At 45.4% G+C, this 24,436-nt stretch overlaps 1 protein-coding gene across 1 annotated transcript in view; it reads left to right on the top strand.

The window, feature by feature from the left end:
* The first annotated feature begins 307 nt into the window (after positions 1 to 307).
* Positions 308 to 24,436, top strand: part of adcy9 (adenylate cyclase 9) — a 39,488-nt gene continuing 15,359 nt past the window's right edge. The window contains 5 exon segments of the mRNA XM_030736458.1: positions 308 to 741; positions 743 to 888; positions 891 to 1,717; positions 1,719 to 1,901; positions 1,904 to 2,327. Of these exon segments, the coding sequence (XP_030592318.1) occupies positions 515 to 741; positions 743 to 888; positions 891 to 1,717; positions 1,719 to 1,901; positions 1,904 to 2,327 (1,807 nt within the window). The 5' untranslated portion in view covers positions 308 to 514.

The raw sequence follows: 24,436 nt of genomic DNA, 5'->3' as shown, positions 1-24,436 counted from the left end.
GCAGCAGATCTCAAGCCAACTGCATCTAACTTTTTCTGGATGAAGTAAACTTAATATGTTTTTTTTTTTTGGCACATTTGGGGATTTTTTTTGTTTTCCAACCTTTCATATGCGCGCAATATTTTGTAATTCTGTCATTTTGACCAAATACTTTTTCCAATGAGTGAAGCAAAGAGCTGGCTGCCGCACCAGAGCAGGCAGCGAGTGAACCTTGCAGTTCCATGTGCGTCGAGTCCAAACAGTCGGGAATGTAGATGAATGCTGGGATTGACGTCAAGAGTGGCAAAAAAGAACTACTCAGAAACTTTGGATGGCCTGCTGGTGTTTCTGCAGCCAGAGCACAGAGTGTGATTTTTCTCTCAAACTTTTTTTTCTCCTCTCTTTTTCAGTTTTTATAATTGAACAATCATACTGTGGCCACATCCTTTGCCTTACTTCATTTGTTTCCTGAGGAGTAACTGTGCCTTCTGCCTAGTTTTTTGATTTATTTATTTTTGATAGATTAGAAGAAAACATGGCATCCCCCCAGCATCATCAACTGTTGCCTCACAACACAGAAGTGAGCTGTGACTCAAGTGGAGATGGAGGCGTCTCGGTGAGAATTGGCAGTAGTGTCAAACACAAGCACGGAGGCGGGCCGCTGGGTTCAATCGGGGGAGGCTTCATTGGCGGAGCCAAGCACTGCAAGTACAGTATTTCCTCTAGCTGTAGCTCTGGGGAGTCCGGAGTGAGGAGGCCGGTGGTCAGAGTTTTCGTGCTCACAAAAGATGCCTCAGCTTTTTGAGAGATCTGCAGGCCATTTCTGGGACCCAAAGTTTGATTCTTCTATCCTGGAGGAGGCCTGTAGAGAACGGTGTTTCCCTCAGACCCAGAGGCGCTTCCGCTATGTGCTTTTTACCTCCTAGCAGCTGGTTTGCTCTGGGGATTTTACTTTGCTGCCAACCCATCTCGCTGTGATAGGGCTGCTTTTCTCCTACCCACCGCTTCCTTCCTTCTTTTCTGCTTCATCCTCTTCCTCTTAACGTTTACCAAACTGTACTCTCGCTGCTACAACCAAGCATCTCTCCTGCTCATCTTTGTAACCTTCATACTGACCCTGGCCCCCCAGATCCAGACATCTGGATTCAAGGATCCTGAAAGTCCTGCACCAACGCTTGATGTGGAAGAATTCAGTGGAATAGGGCCCACCTACAACATGTCATATGAAGCACTAGTGGGAGATAGCAACTGGTCTCCCTGCCTTTCTCCTGTAGGCACCTTCTCCCTTTGTATTGAGGTTCTTCTGTTGCTATACAGCGTTCTCCATGTTCGCCTCTATGCCTCTGTCCTCCTTGGGTTTCTCTACTCTATCTTTTTTGAGAGTTTGGGCTGGCTGCACCTGACTCAGGTAGGCGAAAAGTGGAGCTTAGCTGCCCCATCAGATTGGGATACACTAAGGTGGTTGGGTCCAGCAAAAGCCTTGCTTCATCTTTGCGCTCATGCCATCGGTATCCACCTGTTCATCATGTCTGAGGTGCGGTCACGGAGCACCTTCCTTAAGGTTGGACAAGCGATCATGCATGGCAAAGACCTGGAGGTGGAAAAAGCTTTGAAGGAACGAATGATCCACTCTGTTATGCCCCGAATCGTGGCTGATGAGCTAATGAAGCAGGGCGATGAGGACTTAGGCGATCATTCTGTTAAGCGTTACTCCACCAGTGGTGGCAGCTGCTGCCATCTCCAGCCCTAAAAACAATAAACGCAAGAAAACCTCCATCCCCCGAGGCCAGATCATCTTCAGACCCTTCAACATGAAACGGATTGAGCCTGTCAGCATCCTCTTTGCAGATATCGTGGGCTTCACTAAAATGTCTGCCAACAAGTCTGCTCATGCCCTTGTTGGACTTCTAAACGACCTGTTCGGGGACGATTTGATAGACTCTGTGAGCTCACTGGTTGCGAAAAGATCAGCACTCTAGGAGACTGTTATTATTGTGTGGCTGGTTGTCCTGAGCCCAGACCAGATCATGCTTATTGCTGCGTGGAGATGGGCCTGGGCATGATTCAGGCTATTGAACAGTTCTGCCAGGAGAAGAGGGAGATGGTGAACATGAGGGTGGGTGTCCACACTGGCACCGTACTGTGCGGTATCCTGGGCATGAAACGCTTTAAGTTCGATGTTTGGTCAAACGACGTCAACCTGGCAAACCTAATGGAGCAACTTGGTGTTGCTGGGAAGGTCCACCTATCAGAGGCCACTGCTAACTTCCTGGATGATCGCTACCAGCACGAGGATGGACAAGTCATGGAGAGAATAGGACAGAGTGTGGTGGCTGACCAGCTGAAAGGTAAGTGCCCTGTGAGAACAGATGATCAAGCCGAGGAGAGATGTAGTGTTGCTTTTCCAATCTGTTTTATCGTAGGTTGGCCACAAATGACACTTCCTCCCCGATTAGGCCGCAGACTTTGCCGTGCATTAAAGTTTATGTCCTCTCTTCCATGACCCACACAGGAAATGCGTGCTTATTAGTACTTCACCCTCCAGGTGAATCAAAGCACTAGCCGGGGAGCATTTGTGCCGGTCAAGGTCAAAAAAAGAGTTTAAGCTTCACATATTGTACCTGATGGGATGGGAGGGGTTTGAGTGTGTTATCAGTGCCCTCTGTGGCATTGGTACTATGTGACTATATCACAGACAGACGCCATCTTCTTTCCCATCCTTCTCTCCACCCTGTCTCTGCCCTGCCCTGCTCTTTGTTCTCTTCTTCAATTACCTTGCCTTCCAGACGTCCTCAGTGTGCTGCGTTCCTGTTACCCCTTGCTCTGAACCTCTGGGATTGCTTTACAACTTAATGCAACTGTCACCTTTTCTAAAAGAGATTTGCCTGCAGCTTTGTCCTCACCTCTCTATCTTGTCTTTTTTTTTTTTTTTGGTCGCCTCTTAACTGCCTCTTTATATGATGCATTTATGCAAAACACCTCAGTGTGACTAAATGTTGGCTCTAAAGGCTCTTCTCATCATTTAAGGCTTGCTGATCCATTATCAGCCATTGTAAGTGAAGTGGCAGTGTCTGACTAAGGTATTGCAGATGGTGTTCATCTGCCCTTTTGAATTAGCATTTTGGGTTTATTTTTGCTTCACTGTGCTGCCTTGAAGGCTGCATGTCAGATTTTGTCCAGCGCATTTTAGGCAGGAATTAGTGTGAGCACAAATTAGCAATTCAGATGTACCCATTAATAATTTGGGTGCATAAATTATCAGTAAATTTATATACACATAAATTCGCCCCAAAGATCGGTGCTGGGATCAGTCAAGGAAAAAGAGCGACTGAAAGTGCCTCTTGTTTACCAGCTAGCAGGGCTGATTTATGGGCCTGCATTTTCCTCTCATCTCTTAGATTAATGAGTGACTACAACTCTTGCTCTCATGCCTCTTTTTTTTTTATTTTGAAGATAAATGTTTTACCCAGAGTGTGATCGACCCCGTCACCTCCTTTTTTTCTCCTTATTCATGACTCCTTTCTTGCCTCCATCATGTATTCACTTCCCCTCATAAGATTTATCCTCCTCCTGTAGGTTTGCTATGCCAGTGACAGAGCTGGCTGTCAGGAGAGAGTTGTTCTCCAGTGCTGCAAAATTCCCTCCACTGTCTGTCTCAGTCTGTGTAAATCTCTGGGGTAGCACTGTAGCCAGGCATGGATCCTGGCAGGGTCTGGTCCCCTGTTGTTTGACTCAGAAGTAAATTGCTCCAGCCTAGACGGTGAACGCTGCGGGGCTATCATTAATGTATTTTTGATTTAGTGTAATGTTTTAGTTTCTTGACAAATACTTTTCAGCTCCTGACTGTTTTACAGTTACACTATAACTTCAAGGTAAGTTCAAAGTTAATTTTCCGACCAAAGGTACCCATTTCCAAGTTTATACCCTCTTATTTATATCTAGCTGCTGTTAATATAAGCTATTTATGGTTCATTGTAAACAAAAAAAGAAGGTTCACATGGAGGGCAGCCACATGCAGTCAGTTGAGTTTTCCAGCTGCATCCTGTTGCCTCCTCAGCTCTGAACCATGGAGGTGAGGAGTTTTAGGAAAACACTGGGGCTACATTTGCGTCCTGTTGTGTAATGCGGTTTGATGATATTATTGTTTAATATGAGCCTCCAACTAATTCTTTTCATGACTCTTTAGACACAAGTGAAAAATGCACGTTACTGTGTTCCTAAGGTGAGGTCTAGACACCTGTTTTGTCTCGCATATAGTCAAAGACTTGAAGGTATGTTATTTCCAAGCAATTCAATGTTTAATTAGTCTGTAGAAATGCTGAAAAATGGCATGAAATTAATTTGGTCAAGGCTAAAAACTAAAAGCCAGTCACCACTGTCATGAAGCAACAAACAACAGCAATTAATCTCTCATCAGTTCATGGCATTTTTAGAGGATTTACTTCTAAATTTAAAAATAAGTAAATAATGGTGACAGTCATTGGTAGTTGGAGCCCTATGTTACCATAAATGATAGCATGTTTTGCTGTAAACGATATTATGTATACGATCCTTTTATAAAGAAGCATGCAGGGTTTGTATCACGGGGCTATCCATGAAGCCAGACCCTGTTGTTTGTTACTTTTTCTGACTGGAAATGGGAGCTATATTTGGCTCTGCTTCCCCGTACGTCTTCCTTTTGTGCTTAATGCAGAATGATGGCACCTGCAGAAGATTATCCCTTTGGAGAAGACTGTTAGTGTGGCATTATTATTTTTCTGCAGATGACAGAATCGCCACACAAATCCAAACATTCTGCTTCTCTTTTTCAGGAAGCCATTGTTTCCAGGGAAAATTACATTGTTTGTTGGCTGATATTGACTGAGGATTGTGTGTGCTACAGTAAGGATTAAATGATTACATTCAATGCCAGTTCATGGCTTAATCTCTAACATTACAATAATACTACATGTTAGCAACTGCTAGTCACAGCCGTCACAAGTAATACCCATAGTGCTTTGGATAGTTAGTGAATGCAGTTCTAACAGATATTTTTATAACGACAATGATGAGAAATTGATGATGACAAGAAAAGTGATTGTTAGTGACCAACCTGCAGGGATTTAGCATCTTAATTTGCAGGTTCCCTCATCCTTTTTGAGCTTCTGAGTACGTTTCGGAGCTGTCGCAGCTTTCTCAGAAGACAGGAAGAATTTTTCAGTGACAGCAGGCAGGTGTTTTCAGCCCAAAAGGTCTGAAAACTCACTGCGCGGTGCCTGCTCAGCACCAGAGAGCAGTCAGACACAGCAGAGACAGGTCTGATGACCCACATTCACGGGCTCATTTATATTGGTCAAACCCATGTTGTCGCCATTCCTAAAAGATGCAAGTCCAGTCCTGAGGGCACTACAGTGTTTCCACATACCACTGCCCAGTCGGACACACACTACTACTTGATTTTTTTTAAAAAAATGCAATGTTGGGAGTATATGAACTTTACCCTAACTCGCGTCTATGTCAGGGCAAGGCCCGTCTCTCAAACAAACCTGAACCAAACACATAACCTCCCTGGCAGAGACAATCATTGTGCTCTATAACTGCTGTATGCGTAGACCGTTTGATATCAAGCTCACCTTGGTGACTTAATGTCAGCTTTCTGTGCTCGTGACTACACAAGGGTTTGACCGAGTGTGTGTGACTCTGCAGGTGTCTGGGTACCCTCCAAGTTGCTGTTGTGACAACACAGACTCTACTTCGTAGCCACTAAACTACAAGAGCACCAACACTGCATGTGTCCTCTAATATAACTCCACTACATAGTTGTATGAAAAGAACAACTGCATGCAGTATGTCAAACATTTGCACGTCCAAAGGAACATAAATTAATGATTAAAAAACGAAAGAAAAAAATGAAAATGAGCAGCAGTATCTCCACTTTGGTGATGTAAAGAACACTGATCCTCATTTGAACGTCTTATAGCTCTTTTATATAATTGCATGGCCCCTTACCGAGAATACTCATTACAGAGTTCTCACTAACCAGCTGCCTCGAGATTTAGCGTGCTCATGACCTTTTAATAAGTCATATTGCTGAGCAAAGCTGTGCCGGGCAGCTACATACAGCATTACCTTCTCTCACCCTGCTTTCATCTTTGTGCCCTGGGGGAGATTTCTAATTAAGCAAGACTGGGTAATCTCCTTGGCTAAAGTGATTAATGTTAGTAATTCTCCATCATCATATCTTCCTTTGCTGGCCTGGTCCTGACCACAGAACGCATCAACCATCCCCCTGCCAGCCGTTTTTATCACAGCGAATGATATTGATTGCTTATAATGAGGCTGTCATAGCTTTGTTTATGATGAGGAAACAAGGGAGACAAGAAGAAGAAGAAGTGGTTTGATGTCATGTAGATCTCAAATGGAAACAACCAGGGGTTGTGTGCAGAATGACGCAACATGTCTCTTTATCTTTTTGATAATATACATGAATTTGTTTTCCACATTTACCCCTTGGAGGAATAATTGATTGGCTACTTTATGACTGATATGAGACCAAAGACCAAAACCTAGCTGGAAATAATCCCATTGGCAAAGTGTTTGTGTCTCTCTGTTTTTTGGCTCTATTAATATCCTGTAGCAGGTACTAGTTATTGACAAAATTATTTCTTTGTTTTTTTTTTTGTTGTTGGTTCCCGTGCACATGTACCCGTTCACTTTTTCACACGTCTCTCTCCCCCTGTACATGTGAATGCTGTTCTATGGGGAGCCGCTGTCACTCAGCAAAGTACACAATATTTCCCTCAAGCTCAGTGGAAAATTACTTACAATGGCTTCTACCTGTGACCTTGACTAGGATAAATGAGGCTGGTTTTGTGGTTATGCTTAGAGAAGCAGAGAAAGCGAAATGAAGGTGAGAGAGATGATGAAATGCATTTAGCTTTTGTGAAGTTCTGCTGGGAGAGATGTGGTTTTGGTCCACTGGATGTTAGTAGGCTACTAAGAAAGCAGAAATATTTCTCTGTTGCCCCACTACTTACATTCTGCATGCGTGAGCTTCAGTTTTGAACTCTGGAGTGAAGCACACATAAACAGAAAAATGTCTAAACACAAAGTGCTGTGTGTATGTTTGTGTGCGTGCTCTGCCTGCATACTGCTGTATTTGACAAAACGTTAAACGGTTTGACTTTTTCGCTCTAATATATATACACAGCTGTCTTCTCCCTTTGCCAACAATCAAATACCTGGCATGATTTCTGTCTAGACTCTTGAGACCAAATCAGTATGCACACACAGCATTCAGCCCTACAGTAGAAAGACAGGGGTGGGGTTGGGGGAAAGTGGAGTGGGCTGCATTGTGTGGCTTTCTGCGCGGTGGGGTTAGGAGAGGCAGACACCGCTGCAGAGTGCTAGACTGTAGTGGCAACTGTTAGGAAGGCAAATGAGTTAAGTTAGTGGTAGGTAAATCCTGGTATTAGTATTATCTATGCTACATTCAGTGGTGGGCTGAAATCTGGGAGTGGGACAAAACTGCCCAGTGGAAAGTTAAGCTGTTATATAGTTTGGCAGTGACCGAGCCCAGGCTAGAGCACCTTGGCCTTTCATGGCAGATTACAGGCTGGCCTAGAGAGTAATGGCATAATACATCACATTGTACAATATTGTACAGTGCGTATTATGGTTCAGCACAGCATGGCACTGTGGCCTGCAGCAATGCAATCTCACCATTTATCATCCTTGGCCTTATCATACTGAACAAGTCTGCAGAGGCTCAGGTTGTCAAGCTCTGCAAACACGGGGCCATTGTGGCAAGGTTATTAAAGGTATATGATGTGGTGATTAGCTGAATTTTTATTGCCGCAGTCATTTAGGTTATCTGCTGTGTCACGCTGTTACTCGGCAGGATTGAAAAAGCTCTACTCGTTAAGGAGAATTGTGTGAGCAAGGGTGCTGCTTGCTGCTTTGACCCAGCAAGCAGTAAACGATTGGTACTGAGAAGCTGAAACGAGTTTCTGGATCAAGCAGAAAACATATTAATGCAAAAAAGCTCAGCGAGCTTTCAGTTAAGCTGATACTGTGGGAGAGATTTATTGATGTTCTGAAGATCCATGCATCCCCGTTGTGATCCGCCTCTCCCCGACAAGTGTCAGAGGACCCTGCAGACCTCTCAGCCCCCCTATAGGGGACAGCTGTCCTACAGACTCAATGCTGAAGTGTCCTACCTCTATCTATTGTGACAGAGATGACCCAGGGCGAGTGTGGAGTGGAACATGCAACGTGTGCTTTGCTCAGTTATAACATCATTTAAAAATTTAAAGGAAAGATGCAAACTCAATACTTATTCTCTCATGATATTTTGACTTGATATAATTATTGCAGTAAATGTAGTGTTCTGGTGATACTAACATGACAAAGAAAAAAGGGTGAGGAGAAGTTGGATGTTGTATTAAATAATTGTTTGTGTGTCGGATTACTAGTAATTCCAGATTTAAATCACCAAAAATAATCGTAATTTAATCCTTTTTTCCCCCCTTGATCTCTGGGAGTGCGATGGGAAATTTTTAGTGTACTCTGACTTTGTTTAAACAACTTTATCTCAAAGTGCTTGATTTGTTTGACAGGGGTCAAAAATATAAAATGGAAGCCCATTGTCTGTGACAGACATTGTCATGTCTGATCATACTGATGACATTGTAGGATTTGTTTTGGCATAAGATGCTTTGGGTCCCTTTTTCAGCTGCTTCATTTGGCCACCACTAAACTTGTGGGTTAATGAAGTTAAGCTAATGTAGTGGAGCCTTGCATTGATCTGTTGTGTGGAGGTGTTCATGGACAGATTTGTCGATAATTAGTCCATAACTCAAGAGGTTTTGAGCAGCCGAGGATGGAGGGAGAGCTGATTTTCAGGACAGTAAACATAATTGTAGTGTGTGGTGCAACAGTGTTCTTTTCCCCAAAAATATACTGTATTGTAAGCCCACAAACAGTTCTCCTACTTTTTGCATTTAAAATATTTCTATTGGTCTCATAAAGTGAAAATGCATGCAGCCAGGATTATGAGTAGAATTGGACCCTTTTAACAACCTAAAAAAACATGAGATATCTTCACTATGCTGTCTACACTCACTGGCCACTTTGGTACACCTGTTCAACTGCTAGTTAATGTCATTATCAGCAACTTAGCCAAGAGGATATGCTGAAGTTCAAACCGAGCATCAGAATGGTGAAGAAAGGTGATTTAAGTGACTTTGGTTGTTGGTGCCACTCACATTGGTCTAAGGGGATTTTCCCACACAGCTGTCTGCAGGGTTTACATTGAATGGTCCAAAAAAGAAAATATCCAGTGAGCGGCAGTTCTCGGGGTGAAAATAGCTTGTTGATATCAGAGGTCAGAGGCGAATGGCCAGACTGCTTCAGTCTGATAGGAAGGCTACAGTAACTCAAATAACCACTTATTACTAAGGTATGCAGAAGAGCATCTCTGAATGCACAACACATCAAACCGTGGAGCAGCAGAAGAGCACACCAAGCACCATTCCTGTCAGCTAAAACAGGAAACTGTGGTTAAAATTTGCACAGGCTCACCAAAATTGGAAAATAGAAGATTGGAAAAACGCATGGTAGGGTCAGAATTTGGCATAAACACCATGAAAGCACAGATCCGTCCTTGTATCAGTAGTTAAGTGTGGTGCTGGTCTGCTGGGCCCCTTAGTGCCAAATAAGCATCATTTGAACACCACAGCCTACCATGCTGACCATATTCATTCCTTTATGACCACAGTCTAGCCATCTTCTGATGGCTGCTTCTGGCAGGATTGTGCACAAAGCTCAGATCATCTCAAACTGGTTTCTTCAAGATGACAGTGAGTTAACTGTACTCAAATGGCCTCCACTGCCACCAGATCTCAATCCAATAGAGGTACTTTGGGATGTGGTGGAACGTAAGAGTCACAGTATGGATGTTCAGTCGACAAATCTGCAGCAGCTGTGTGATGCTATCATGTCAACATGGACCAAAATCCCTGAGGAATGTTTCCAGCTCCTTTTTGAATCTATGCCAAAAAAGCATTAAGGCGTACTAGCAGGGTGTACATAAAGAAGTAACCAGTAACATATTACCTTGTGATAATGTCAACTTTCTTCAACAGAGGCAGAGTTTTTAAAGGAATCTTCTCATTGTTTTCTCCATGATTGCATGCAGCAAGCCGGTCTGTTACATAGTAGGTGTTTTCACATATGGAAACGTACTCAGAAGATCAGCTTGTATGTTTTCCTGTGACCAAAACTTTTCAGTCCTGCAGAGAATATAGAATAAAATAGAACAGAGCAGAATAGAAGCACGGGACAGAAATAGAAGCAGAAAACAGGAGAGGGCATGCAAGAAAGGTGTCAAAAAAGATCTGTGACATTGTTTTGTTAATGGCTTTTGTACATCTATATCTCAGTCATAAAACCAACCTGAACGCAACACATCCTATGAAGATTGCTTATGAAATATTTGTTGCCTGAAGCTAAAGCCTGAAGTATTATCTGTATGTGTCTAATATTGCCATGGCCTGGGTGTCAAGGCGCAGTCACCAAAATAGGTGCCTTGTACATAATTTGGCGAAGCAAGCCTGCAGCATCTCATAGAACATTGCTATTTGACGCCCTGGTATACCCACACACACGAACACACATGCACGCACACGTGCACTTACTCCAGCTGTGCACCCTGGGCCTGCAAAGGCTAATTGCCATGGCAACAGGCTATTGAAAGAGGTGAGGGTCAGCTGGCTCTCTTTAGATGGAAGGACAGGTGCATTGACAGGGAGAAAGGGTCCAGATTGACTTAATTCAACTGATTTCTGGCTTTCACATTCTGGTCAAAGCCATGCAAAGGCTTATTTTTGTGTGAGCCCAGCAAGAATAAGAGGAACACATGCAGATATTCTTTACCGCCAGAGCTCTAAAGGACACCTACGCAAATAAATTGTGCACTTTCAGGCTCTCAAAGATTTGCAAACCCTGGAAAAATGGAAGGAAAGTAAAAACATCTTCCTTTTTTTGTCTTTCTGCAGCTGTTGGTATCCCACTGTGTACTCTGTGTGGTTGTTTATTTAGATCTCTGCAGGTACACTGCGAGTTGTGAGCTGTGGATCAGCCTAGGCTAGCTCACCTCGTGGTTCTGCAGACGCTCTGGTGATAAATTGTTATCATGAGTCACTGATGCATCCTAAGCTTTTTATTTTTTTTCCCTTTGTGTTGTAGGGTACAGAAAATGCCAGCACTCCTCTTTAACAGATGCACACTAGCCTTTACTGACACTGACAGATGGCGTTCACTCTTAAGGTGACACACAGCAACCTCTCAGTCCACCCACTGCACACCACTCAGTCACAAAACACTTACTTTTGCACTTTTCTTGTTCAAGTATGCTAAATGCAATCACCCACGCGCAGCCACGCCCTTTCCCATGTTTGCAGCGCTGTAGTGACTTGTTAGTGTGCACAGCAGGAGTGAGTGTGTGATAAATGGCTATGTGAATTATGAATGATGAAAGATGATGGGGAGCCAGTGCCTGCTTAAGCTCTGCTACCACACTCAGCATGCACGGATTGATGGAGCGGGTTTGTGTGGGTGTGTAGCAAGAAGTACAAAAAAAAAAAAAAAAAAAGTGTTTTCCTCCATTTGTACTTGTGGGCATATTTGTGTTTGTTATGAATGCACAGCTATGAAGTTCCTTATTATTAACAGTTGAGGCTGGTAAATTCATTTTCAAGTATCTGAGGCCAGTTTTAGTTCTCGCCTTTCAGTGGATGCGGAAGTATTTTGAAATGCTTGTCTCTCACATCCTTCCTGTGTTACTGTTAAAGACATTTGGGTAATCTTCTTCACCTTCCTTTTGACCCCCCCCCCCCCCTTGAAGAATAATAAATTATCCTTCAAGAAGAAATGGGTGTGGGCTCTTATGGGTGTCTTTTAGTGTCTGGCACCAGATCCTGTGGATTGGCCCCTGCTATCAGGCATGTGCCTGATGTACGACAATTTTTAGGTCGTTCATGCGTGCCAAGTTAACATCCACATGACCCAGAGTTTCCCAGCAACATGGCATCTTTGTAACAGGATGATTATTGTGAGGTGGAAGGTATATATTTAATGGTTTTTGACAGTTTGCATGTTCTTTCCAGGTACTCCTACTTCCTCCCACACTCACAGACGTGCATGGAGTTAGGTTGAATTGGCCGTAGGTGTGAAGAGGCGTGTGAATGGTTGTTCGTCTTTCTGTGTTGGCCCTGCGACAGACTGGTGACCTGTCCAGGCTGTACCCTGGCTCTCGCTCTATTGCGGCCCTCCAGCCCTCCTGCAACCATGAATTTGATAAGCAGAAGAAAATGGATATTTTTTAAAAAATCATCACCAACTTTATCCTTAAACTGATAATAGAAATAGGATTTTGGCAGTCTTAGACAGTGTTCCTGGTTCTTCTATTGTGTGAACTGAGCTCCCAGCCTCAGGCTCAGCTTTTTCCATTGGCTTTAGTGCAGGACAGTCCTTCTGCATTTATCTGGCTGTCAGCTGCCCCAGGGATTCCCTGTGCTGTCACTTTTAAAAGCTGTTGCTGACTTACAACGCGTTTGTGTGCGTTCAGCGTACCTGATATGTTCCCAACAGAGGTCATTCCCCTTTGTTTGTGGCATCACTTTGAATTTGTCTCTAACTCCATGGTTGTGTTTTTTTTTTTTTTTTTGTTCCTCCATCTTGTTGCTGTCTCATTTTGTAATTGTTGAGTCAGAGCGCTGCAACTGCTGTTTTTCAAATGGCACCTTCATCAACACTGTGACATTGAAGCAGTGTTTATCTTTGCAGCCCCCGTATCAAACTGTTTCTCTTCACTGAGATATTAAATGTAGAAAAAGTGTCAATTATGACATTTCTTACGAGGATATGGATCATAGTGCATAAGCAAAAGCATACATACAACTTTTGTGTTTGTCTCAGGCCGTATGCAGTTCTGGGGTTTCTGGGTTAAGCAGAATTTGTAGTTAGAATCCTCATTTACTTTTGCCGTATCACTTGCCTGTTCTAGATAGAGTCTGCAGGGAGCAGCACAGTGCTCAGCAGATCCAGCAAATTTTCATCATCAACCCCCAGTGAAGATGCCATTAATCAAAATGTTGAGTTAGCAAAGTTTATGAGACAGCTGGTGCATGAAAGGGAGGGAGAGGTTGGCCTCTGTCAGCTCTTTGCTTTGATCATTTACCCGGCGCTACAAATGTGGTCGCTGTTTAATCAATAGGGGAGCGCTGCTCATAGCTGTGGGTCAATAGCGTCTCTGGCTGAGATAGTTCAGCATGTAATGAAATCGAATTTCAGTTATGAGACTGTCTCAGAGAAAAACTTGTGACAATTAATTAAATGTACAATTTTTCATGGTCATTGGCCTTTTATTTGTTTAATTTAAGAGAGAATGGATGAAGAGAACTGAGTTTCAGACAGCGTACTTTAGGATTATATTATGAAAAATAGGAGGAGCACCATTAGCTGCTAGGACTGTTTTAAAAGTTTCTTCAAACAGCACTTTCCACAACCAGGGTTCAGAATTCTTCCGAGATACATTTACACACACATATATATATATATATATATATATATATATATATATATATATATATATATATATATATATATATATATATATATATATATATATATGACTGACTGAGGACCTCTCATGCCTATGTGGCATATTGGGCGGCAAAAGATCGCCACAGGGCTCGGTCTTGTGCCCGTGTTTCGGCTTCTTCCAATGGAATATTCGATGTTCTAAGGTCTTGATAAAATGACCTTCGCCAGGTATTGCGGGGGCGTCCTCGGGGTCTTTTGGCACCCGGGGGCTGCCAGCGCACCGCTATCTTCGGGATCCTTGAGTCATCCATGCAAAGGACATGGCCGGCCAGTCGGATTCTTCGACGTGCGACGATGTTGTGGAGTTTGACCGAGCCGCTCCTTTGCAGGACCTCTTCATTGCTGATGTGTTCGGCGTAGTGGATCTTCAGAATCCGGCGAAGGCACCGTTGTTGGAAGACGTCCAGCTTGGTGTTGATGCTGGCCGAAGACTTCCAGGTCTCGCTGGCGTAGATGGCAGTTGGGATGACTATTGAATTCAGCAAGCAGAGCTTGATCTTGAGGGAGATGGTCGGGGAGGACCAGATCTTGTTCATCCTCCAAAATACCACGGCTGCCTTCCTGATGCGGCACTTGATGTCCACCTCCGCGTCACCATCATGGGAAATCACACTACTGAGGTAGGTGAACTTTTCCACTTCTTCCAGCCTCTGCATCCCAACATAAATCCCCCGTCGTGGATCCGTGGAGCTGACGAACATGACCTTCGACTTCTCAGCATTGATCCTCAGGCCAACTTTGCCGGCTTCCCTTCCCAGATCGGTACTTGCGTGCTGTAACTTCATCTCGTTTTCCTCGATCAGGGCGATATCATCGGCAAAATTCAGGTCACCGAGGCGATCGTGATCGGACCAACGGATGCCGGCTTCAATGCGGGCACCGGCTCGCCTCATGACGTAGTCGAGGACAACGAGGAAGAGCAGCGGCGACAGGACACAGCCCTGCCTAACGCCCGTGGTGATCTCGAAGAAGTTGGTGTGGCTGCTTCCGGTCTTAACGCAACAGCTCGATCGCAAGTACAGGTCCTTAAAGATCTTGATGAAGTTGACCGGGACACCATACAAGCACAGGATCTGCCAAAGAAAGTCGCGGTGGATGCTGTCGAATGCTTTCTTGAAGTCGACAAAGTTGATGACAAGTTGTTGCCGGTACTCGACGCACTGCTCAATGATGTTTCTTAAGACGAAGATCTGCTCCGTGCACGATCGGCCACTTCGGAACCCGGCTTGTTCCTCTCGCAGCCGTTGGTCAAGGACATTCTCCAATCGTCGAAGAAGGACGATGCAGAATGCCTTGCCAGGCACAGAGAGCAGGGTGATGCCTCTCCAGTTGGTGCACTCAGAGATATTGCCCTTCTTTGGTATCTTGACTATGGCGCCTTTACGCCAGTCCTCCGGCACCACGCCGCTTCGCCAGCACTTGTTGAACAGGATTGTCAGCTCTTCCTCCAAGGCTTGGCCCCCGTGTTTCAGAAGCTCCGATGGTATTTCATCCAGGCCGGCCGCCTTGTTGTTCTTAAGGCTCTTGATTGCGATCTTCACTTCCTCAATGTTGATTTCACCATTGTTGATTCCGAGCTCATCTTGGGTGTCCACCACTTCGAAGTTATACATCGTGGCAGGCTCTGGCTGGTTGAGGGTCTCCTGGAAGTGCTCGACCCACCTTCTGTTTTGCTCTTCTTGGGCAATCAAGAGTTTTCCGTTCTTGTCCTTGACCGGGATGTTTGCATTGGACCTCGCTCCAGTGAGCTCATTCACAATGCGGTACAAGGTCTTGGAGTCATTTCGATCGGCTGCTGCCTTTGCTTCGGAGCCTTTCCTTTACAGCCATTCTTTCTTGTCCTTCCGGCAGCTTTTCTTCACTAGCCGATCCAACTCGGCGTATCTTCGGCTCTCTTCTTCTCTGGCTTGTTCTGTTTTGGCCTGGTCTCGTTTGAGCTTGGTGATTTTTCTCTCGTCGATCAGCTCCCATGATCTTGTTTGGATCCACTGCTCGCTTTTCTTTCCTCGGTGTCTGCCGATGGTGTTTTGGGCGGACTCCGTGATGGCATCCCTGAAGTCATTCCAGAGGTCCTCCACATCCTCCATTTCTCCAAGGAGGGCAAAACGATTTTGCAGTTCCAAAGTGAAGGCGTTGACGGTGGTTGGATCTTTGAGCTTCTCGAGTGCGAACGGTCTCTTTGGTGTGGGCTGCCTTTGGTTTCGAAGCTTGAGCTTGACTTCCGCTCTGACTAAATAATAGTCAGATCTAATGTCCGCTTTTCGGTAGGCCCTCGAGTAGCGTAAAGCTGACCTCCACTTTTTGCTGATGCAAACAAAATCGATTTCGTTGAATGTCCGCCCGTCGGGTAATCGCCACGTCTTCTTATGGATCTCGCGGTGCTGGAAGTACGTATTCCCAATACACAGCCCGTTGTGCTCGCAGAACGACACCAAACGCTCGCCGTTGTTGCTGAGGTGTGTTGAGGATGCGTATGCTCCCATCACGGTCTCCATCCCCACTCGATCGCCGCCCAATTGGGCATTGAAGTCTCCAACGAGGATATATATATATATATATATATATATATATACCAGTGTGACCGTGAGCTCCTGGTAGGGTCACCCATGCTAGGCTATCAAATCTAGGAGTATGCTTAAAAACTTTAGAAAAAGGCTTGCAGTAGTGTGGCTTTTACTAAAATAAAATAAGAATCCAGGGCATTATCTGTTAAAACATTTTGCATTGTGTGTTAAAGGTTAAGTAGGTGACCTGATGTACCAATGCTGGTAGTTAGATTTCAAAAAGAAAACTGTAAGCGATTCAAGAAGAAAAGATTAAGCTTGCACATTTTAGATATTCCTGCAGTGTGGACAGATGTGCTGACTAGCTAAGAAGCCATATGGTCACCATTATGTGAGAGAGGATGAGGGAATTACCTTTCATTGTGTGTGGGCACAGTGTGAAATATGATGAGGTAAAAAGGAGAGGATGGAGAGTGAGGCTGAGCTTTTGGGATGATGTCAGTCGGAGCAGTTCTTTGTGGAGAAGAGGCCTTTATGCCAATGTGGTGATGAGGCAAACGGATATCGGCATGAACACAAAAGAACATGGAGGCTATTTGGATTTGTGACAGAGAGTGAGAGAGCAGAGAAATCAAAGACAGAGTGAGCTACGGCAAGACTGACAAAACAGGCAGATAATACAGGCCACTGAGCAAAAGAGAGCGGGTGTTAAAATTTTTGGAGGGATGTCAACTGTATCTGCCAGTAGACCAAGGCGGCATGGGATTGTCAGGGATGGAGGGATCGTAGGCACAGAATACAAAAAGAGTGCAGAGAGTGTACGAGGCAGACAGAGCCAAGCGGGGAGTTAAGACTTTGGAGAGATGTCAAGTGTTTCTATTGTTGTTTTGAGTGAGCTGTGGTAGGGCCTGACTGAATTCAGGGAAAAAGCCCAGACCAAATGTGGAATTTCTGTGTTAACACCACCCCTGTTTACAGCAGTGTGGAACAAAGAGAAAGGAAAAGGATATTAGCAGATTTAGTTGATTACAACAGGAAGAAAGACCTCAGAATGACTTGTTGTGCTGGGACAGCGTGTTTGTGTGTAAGCAGAGAAGCACTCTGACGTAAGGCTCAGTATAGTGACATATTTCTGTCCTAAACCTGGAAAACAAATGGCGAGAAGGCGTTCTTTTTTTTTTTTTTTTTGAGCTCAGGCTTATGTAATTTCTTCCTAGAGGTCACTCTGGGTTATCTAGGGTCTCTGAGCGTTTGAGAAGGTCTCTGTTGATTTAGCTGCGCTTCAGTGACTTTGACGTGTACAAGCAGGGGATAGGTTTATTTGTATCCCGCCTGAAAAATGAAATGCTTGGCACTGAACATGTGCGTTGTTGTTAGAAAGTACGGCCATGGGCGACACATGCAGATGAGGGTCATGATTTTGCTTAACATGCTCGCTTATGTGTGCAGCACATAAACCATTAAAACCACCGATGGTGACGTGATTAGCATTACATGTTATACAATGCATGTTCTGCTGGAAAAAGCATGAATCCAGGTATTCATTTGCTAATTAAAGGGGCACTGCCTGAAAGCAGCAGCCTCACCAGCAGGACAGTGTGCTCTGCCACACTGCAAAAACTCCAGCTCAAGGAACTCTAAGGAGAAAACTAGGTTTGCCTTATTGCATTTCCATGCATGTTTGCACCTATTTCCTGTTTCCCTAGCAAAGTATAAAGAAATGTATGCTACTGCATGGTACTGTATATTAAATCACCAACAAATTGAATTAAAATCACTTAAGAAGTTGCTGACTGTGCCTCAAAATAATGTTTTGAAAAAAATATTTTGCCCTGGAAGTTGTACTTGTGCCACCACCTTTGCTGTTGCAGAATTCTGTTGTAGAGTTCTATTCAGGAGATTTTGTTATGTCTCTCGCTTAGAAATTCTGTCTTACATTATGTCTGCAAAAAAGCCCACTGTGCCAATCCCAGTGAGACTGAGCAACCATGAGATGCGTCAAAACAAGCCAGGTCCATAGAGGACCAACTCCCAGTCCCAAAGACTGCACTGCCAGCATTCCAGTGGCAGACATCCCTCTGGAGGTCTAGCATCTGTGCTGCGATGCATCAGAGCTGTTCTGGTGGCACGAGGGGCCAGGCACAATTCTACGCAGGTGGCTTTAATGTTGTGGCTGATTGGTGTATGTAGTAAATGGAGCAACGTTTGAAACATCCTGTCCTATATATTATTCAGAAGAAGAGGATGTGTTATTGGCAAAGTCAGCATGTGAAACGGTCTGCTCTGTTTAAATGTCTCTGACATTCCCTGACAGAGGAGGAAGTCTTTCCCTTACTTGACACTGTAAATAATTCTGCCTACCTCTCTTTTAATATCCCGGAAGAAACATTAGCTCAGCACAAGTGGAAGGTCACCACTTACCCTCCCCCCCCCGTCTCCCACCAGTGCTTGGCATAGAGATGTATGCGACTTCACTGCTTCTCCTTTACTGACAGAAATGACAGCTGAGTCCCGCTGGGATTCCTCATAAAAAATGAATACATGTCATTCATGTTTTCTGACTGAATGGGTTCACTCACAGATGGCATTTTTTTTCCCACCACCACAAACAAACTCACAGACATATTCAATCCCTTTACTTTTTTCTCTTTTTAAAATTGGCCCTAAAACCTGTTCTGCTTATGGCTGTCCACTGTACCATAGTAATGAAGTAGTTCTAAGCAGCCTGTCATGCTGGACAGGTTTCCTGTTGTTCCTCCTGCCTTCACCAGGGACAGGATGTACACTATATCTCTGGACAGAGACACGGTGGAGGGAGCAAGAAGGGACACTTCTTGATGGCAGTGCCAAATGGCGTGGAGAGCTGCCCAGCCTAGCAGTGCTAGTTTCTCTGCACCACCTGTTCGACTGCCCTCCTGCTCAGATACCTGGCCCTGGAAAGTGAACCTGTCATTATGGGAAGATCAGCCACATGATATGTTTGTGTGTGTGTGTGTGTGTGTGTGTGTGTGTGTGTGTGTGTGTGTGTGTGTGTGTGTGTGTGTGTATGTGTGTGTGTGTGTGTGCTGTTCCAAGCAAATCTGCCAGCACTCCTTCCCTCTTTGTTACCCTCTGTGTTCGCTTGCTTTTAATAAACCTCCCTGGGACAGCAGCATTGGGTTTTGAGTCCCATATGGGTTACAAATGCAACTTGAAAGAAAAAGGTGTTGCTTTGTGATAAATGCCCAGACTGTTTCATATTTATGCATACTGTACTTGTTGCATTCATGGGCTATTTGTTTCCCCAACAAATGATCTGTTCTTCTTTTCTGCTTTCCCAGTAGGGAAACAAGAGTTGTTTTTTTTTTTTGAATAATGATTTGCCTTTCTTTGGTCCTATTCCCTCTGTTTTCTGTTTTGTTGCATATAGGATAGTCTAAGAGTGTGCGACATCTAGGCTTTTTGTTGCTTGTTATTCTCATTACACTTAGTTCCTTCTATTGGATGGATACATTAAGAGAGCCTAAAATGACCACAGCTGTGTATGCGTGTGTGTGTGTGTGTGTGTGTGTGTGTGTGTGTGTGTGTGTGTGTGTGTGTGTGTGTGCGCGCTCATTCACCACCCCACCCCCCACCCCCAAATGTGAGACACTCAGGGGTGGCTATTGTCCCATGAGAGCTTGGATGTGCTATGAAGAGGTGAGAGGAAGGGAGGAGTAGGGGTGATGATGTTATTTGTTTGCAAAATGTTTTCTCATTGCACTCTCCTCTGTCCTGAACAAAAGGGCTTGGAGAGGGAGATAATGTGACTAGGCTCTCATGGGGAAAGGTTATCTACTGTTCCCTGTCAGCTGATAGCACAAGACAGGACACTTCAAGTCCCATACCGCCCAGAGGCTGCCACCAATGATGCTCTTCAATTAACCCAAGGTCATGGGAGATGTAGAAGGGCCAACACATGCACATACCTGCTTAAAAGACCATCAAACAAATGCGCCCAGAGTGACAGATGCATCGAAAACCTACGCAGCAGGAAAGAAGTAAGAAGCATCATTTGTAATTCACAGTTTCCTCACCTTTTATCCTGCCACAAGGACTTTAGAGCACAGGTATAATCTGAAGATACTGGGCCCTGTTAAATGAAGTGGGCTGTGTATCCAGCTGCTTATCAGAGCCACAGTCTACTGCCTGACAGTGCAATTTCAGCTGCTCCAAGGTTAGATGACAGATTGTCCCCAAATGGTCAGGAACAGGCACGCAAATACACGTAGCTGCATAAAATCTCATGTAGCCACACTGATAACATACTTGGAAACTTTGCAAGCCTGGGCAGTTTGTTCATCTCACTCCTCTCCTCTCTTGACTGTTTGTGGTTTGTACAATTCTAATGAGCTTCAAAGTCAATATTTGGTGTGTCCACCTTTATTCTTCAACACAGCCTGAACTCTCTTTGGCAGCTTTCTTTTCCGGCTTCATTTTTTTTTTTCAAGTAGTCTTCAGGAATAGTTCTCCAGGCTTCTTAAAGGACATTCAAAGCTCTTCTTTGGGTGTTGGCTGCCTTTTGTTCTGTTCTCTGTCAAGATGATCCCACACTGCTTCAGTAATGTTGACAGAGGTCCGGCCAATCTATGACTGATGGTGTGTTCTGTGTTTTTCTATCCGGGTGCATTGGCAGTGTGTTCGGGATTATTGTCATGCTGAAAAATGAAGCTGTTGCCAATCAGATGCTTTTGTCAAATCTATTGTCAAATCAAGATCTGATTTGACAAGATTTTCAACACCACTGGCTGAGATGCAGCTCCAAACCATGACAGAGCCTCCGTCATGTCTATTGTCGTAGACTCTCACTGTTGTACCTCTCTCCTCCTCTGTATATTTTGAAGACCATTTGAACTAAACGTTTCAAATGTGGATTCGTCACTCCACTGATTTTCAGTCCAGTTCTTTTATAAGTTTTCATACCTCAGCCTTTTCTCCCTGTTTTGCTTCCTGAAGAATGGCTTCTTGACAGCCACCCTTCAACTGAGATCATTTCTGATGAGGCTTCAGTGAACAGTAGAGGGATCAGCTGAAGGGCCAAATGCATCTCTCAGGTCCTGTGTCAGGTCTTTGCTGGATTTTTTTCCCCTATTTCTTAAGGACATGACTTTCAGGTACTGTCGGTCTGCTGCAGATTCTTCTTTTGTCTTCCACTTGTTCAGTTTCCTCAGATTGTTAAGGGTGCACTCTACACGGTGCAGAGATAATAGCTTTTTTGGAATCACCATGTTGGTTTAAAAATACTAGTTTATGCCTGTCAAATTGTGTGATCTTTGTTATTTTTCATAGATTCAACTAAAGAGGGAAATTTGATTCGAGCACAGGAGCATGTTTGCTACTTTGTTGCATCACCTCTTTAAATAAAAATCTGTGAGCATTCATAAACTAACAGACCATCTGCTGTAGTATAGAAAGCAAAATATGTGTCACCATGACTTTTTCTGAAATGGAGTAATAATTGATCAATAGTAGTAATGTGCAAGCAAGTCTTGCTGGGAGACTTCAACGCTCACGTGGGCAATGACAGTGAGACCTGGAGGGGCGTGATTGGGAGGAACGGCCTGCCCGATCTGAACTCGAATGGTGTTTTGTTATTGGACTTCTGTGCAAACCACAGTTTGTCCATAACAAACACCGTGTTCGAACACAAGGATGTCCATAAGTGCACATGGCACCAGGACACCCTAGGTCGCAGGTCGATGATCGATTTTGTAATCGTATCATCAGATCTGCGGCCGTATGTTCTGGACACTCGGGTGAAGAGAGGAGCTGAGCTGTCAACTGATCACCACCTGGTGGTGAGTTGGATCAGGTGGCGGGGGAAGATGCTGGACAGACCTGGCACACCTAAACGTATTGTGAGGGTGCGCTGGGAACGCCTGGCAGAAGCCCCAGTCCGGGAGATCTTCAACTCCCACCTCCGGCAGAACTTCGACAGCATTCCGAGGGAGGCTGAGGACATTGAGTCCGAATGGACCATGTTCCGCACCTCCATTGTTGAGGCTGCTGCTCAGAGCTGTGGCTGCAAGGTGGTTGGTGCCTGTCGTGGTGGTAACCCCCGAACCAGATGGTGGTCACCGGAGGTGAAGGGAGCCATCAAGCTGAAGAAAGAGTCTTATCGGGCTTGGTTAGCCTGTGGGACTCCGGAGGCAGCTGACAGGTATCGACAGGCCAAGCAGAATGCAGCTCGGGTAGTGGCCAAAGCAAAAACTCGAGTGTGGGAGGAGTTCGGTGAGGCTATGGAAAAAGACTTTCGGACGGCATCGAAGCGATTCTGGCAAACCGTCAGGCGACTCAGGAGGGGAAAGCAGTGCTTCACTCACACTGTTTATAGTGCGGGGGGGGTGCTGCTGACTTCAACTGAGGCTATAGTCGGACGGTGGAAGGAATACTTCGAGGACCTTCTGAATCCCACTGACACGCCTTCTGTAGTGGAAGCAGAGTCTGGGGATGAGGGGGATGACTTGACCATCACTGGGGGTGAGGTCACTGAGGTAGTTAAACAACTCCTTGGTGGCAGAGCCCCTGGGGTGGACGAGATTCGCCCTGAGTTCCTGAAGGCTCTGGATGTTGTAGGACTGTCTTGGTTGACACGCCTCTGCAACATCGCGTGGAGATCTGGGGCAGTGCCATTGGATTGGCAGACCGGGGTGGTGGTCCCCATCTTTAAGAAGGGAGACCGGAGGGTGTGCTCCAACTTTCGGGGTATCACACTACTCAGCCTCCCCGGTAAGGTCTATGCCAGGGTGCTGGAAAGGAGGGTGCGTCCGTTAGTCGAACCTCGGATTCAGGAGGAACAATGCGGTTTTCGTCCTGGTCGTGGAACGCTGGACCAGCTCTTTATCCTCTCAAGGATATTCGAGTGTGCGTGGGAGTTTGCCCAACCAGTCTACATGTGCTTTGTGGACTTGGAGAAGGCATTCGACCGTGTTCCTCGGGGTGTTCTTTGGGAGGTTCTGCGGGAGTATGGGGTGTCTGGCCCATTGTTGCGGGCCATTCAGTCCTTGTACAACCACAGTGAGAGCTTGGTCCGTATAGCCGGTAATAAGTCGGATTTGTTTCCTGTGGGTGTTGGACTCCGTCAGGGCTGCCCTTTGTCACCGATTCTGTTCATAATTTTTATGGACAGAATTTCTAGGCGTAGCCAGGTGGCGGAAGGCTTCTTCCTTGGTGGCCTCAGAGTCTCATCTCTGCTTTTTGCAGATGATGCGGTTCTGTTGGCTTCATCAGGGGGGGGCCTCCAGCTCGCAGTGGAACGGTTCGCAGCCGAGTGTGAAGCGGCTGGCATGAGAATCAGCACCTCTAAGTCTGAGGCCATGGTCCTCAGCCGGAAAAGGGTGGAGTGCCATCTCCGGCTCAGGAACGAGTTCTTGCCTCAAGTGGAGGAGTTTAAGTATCTCGGGGTCTTGTTCACGAGTGATGGGAGAAGGGAACGGGAGATCGACAGGCGGATCGGGGCTGCTTCTGCAGTGATGCGGACGCTGCACCGGTCCGTCGTGGTGAAGAGGGAGCTTAGCGTAAAAGCGAAGCTCTCGATTTACCGGTCGATCTATGTTCCTACCCTCACCTATGGTCACGAGCTTTGGGTAGTGACCGAAAGAATAAGATCGCGAATACAAGCGGCAGAAATGAGTTTCCTTCGAAGGGTGGCTGGCCTTTCCCTTAGAGATAAGGTGAGGAGTGCGGCCATCCGGGAGGGGCTCAGAGTAGAGCCGCTGCTCCTCCACATCGAAAGGAGCCAGTTGAGGTGGCTCGGGCATCTGATTAGGATGCCTCCTGGCCGCCTCCTGGGTGAGGTGTTCCGGGCATGTCCCACCGGGAAGAGGCCCCGTGGTAGACCCAGGACACGCTGGAGAGATTATGTATCTCGGCTGGCCTGGGAACGCCTTGGGGTCCCTCCGGATGAGCTGGAGGAGGTGGCTGGGGAGAGGGAAGCCTGGGCTTCTCTGCTTAGGCTTCTGCCCCCGCGACCCGGCCCCGGATAAGCGGAAGAAAATGGATGGATGGATGGATAGTAGTAATGTGTTGCTGCACACATTTTCTATTTTGAAATACATCATTATCTTTAATAAGCTTTTACAGTATTAGGGAATAGAGGCTAAATGGTCCAGGGATTTCTGTTGAGATGGATTTGGCTTGGTCCCCATAATATACAGTTTTATTATTACTCAGCAGGCACCGTCGCTTTTCACTGCAGGATTTGCATTAATTGCGAGTATAAATATATTAATAAATAATAAAAATCTGGCACTCTCTCTGAATCAAAGGCTCACAATCTGGGTTGCAAAAAT

This window comes from Archocentrus centrarchus, chromosome 8 (assembly GCF_007364275.1).
Source record: "Archocentrus centrarchus isolate MPI-CPG fArcCen1 chromosome 8, fArcCen1, whole genome shotgun sequence".
NCBI lineage: Eukaryota > Metazoa > Chordata > Actinopteri > Cichliformes > Cichlidae > Archocentrus > Archocentrus centrarchus.
Note: the sequence above shows the minus strand (reverse complement) of the source record. Positions and strands in the feature narration are given on the sequence as shown.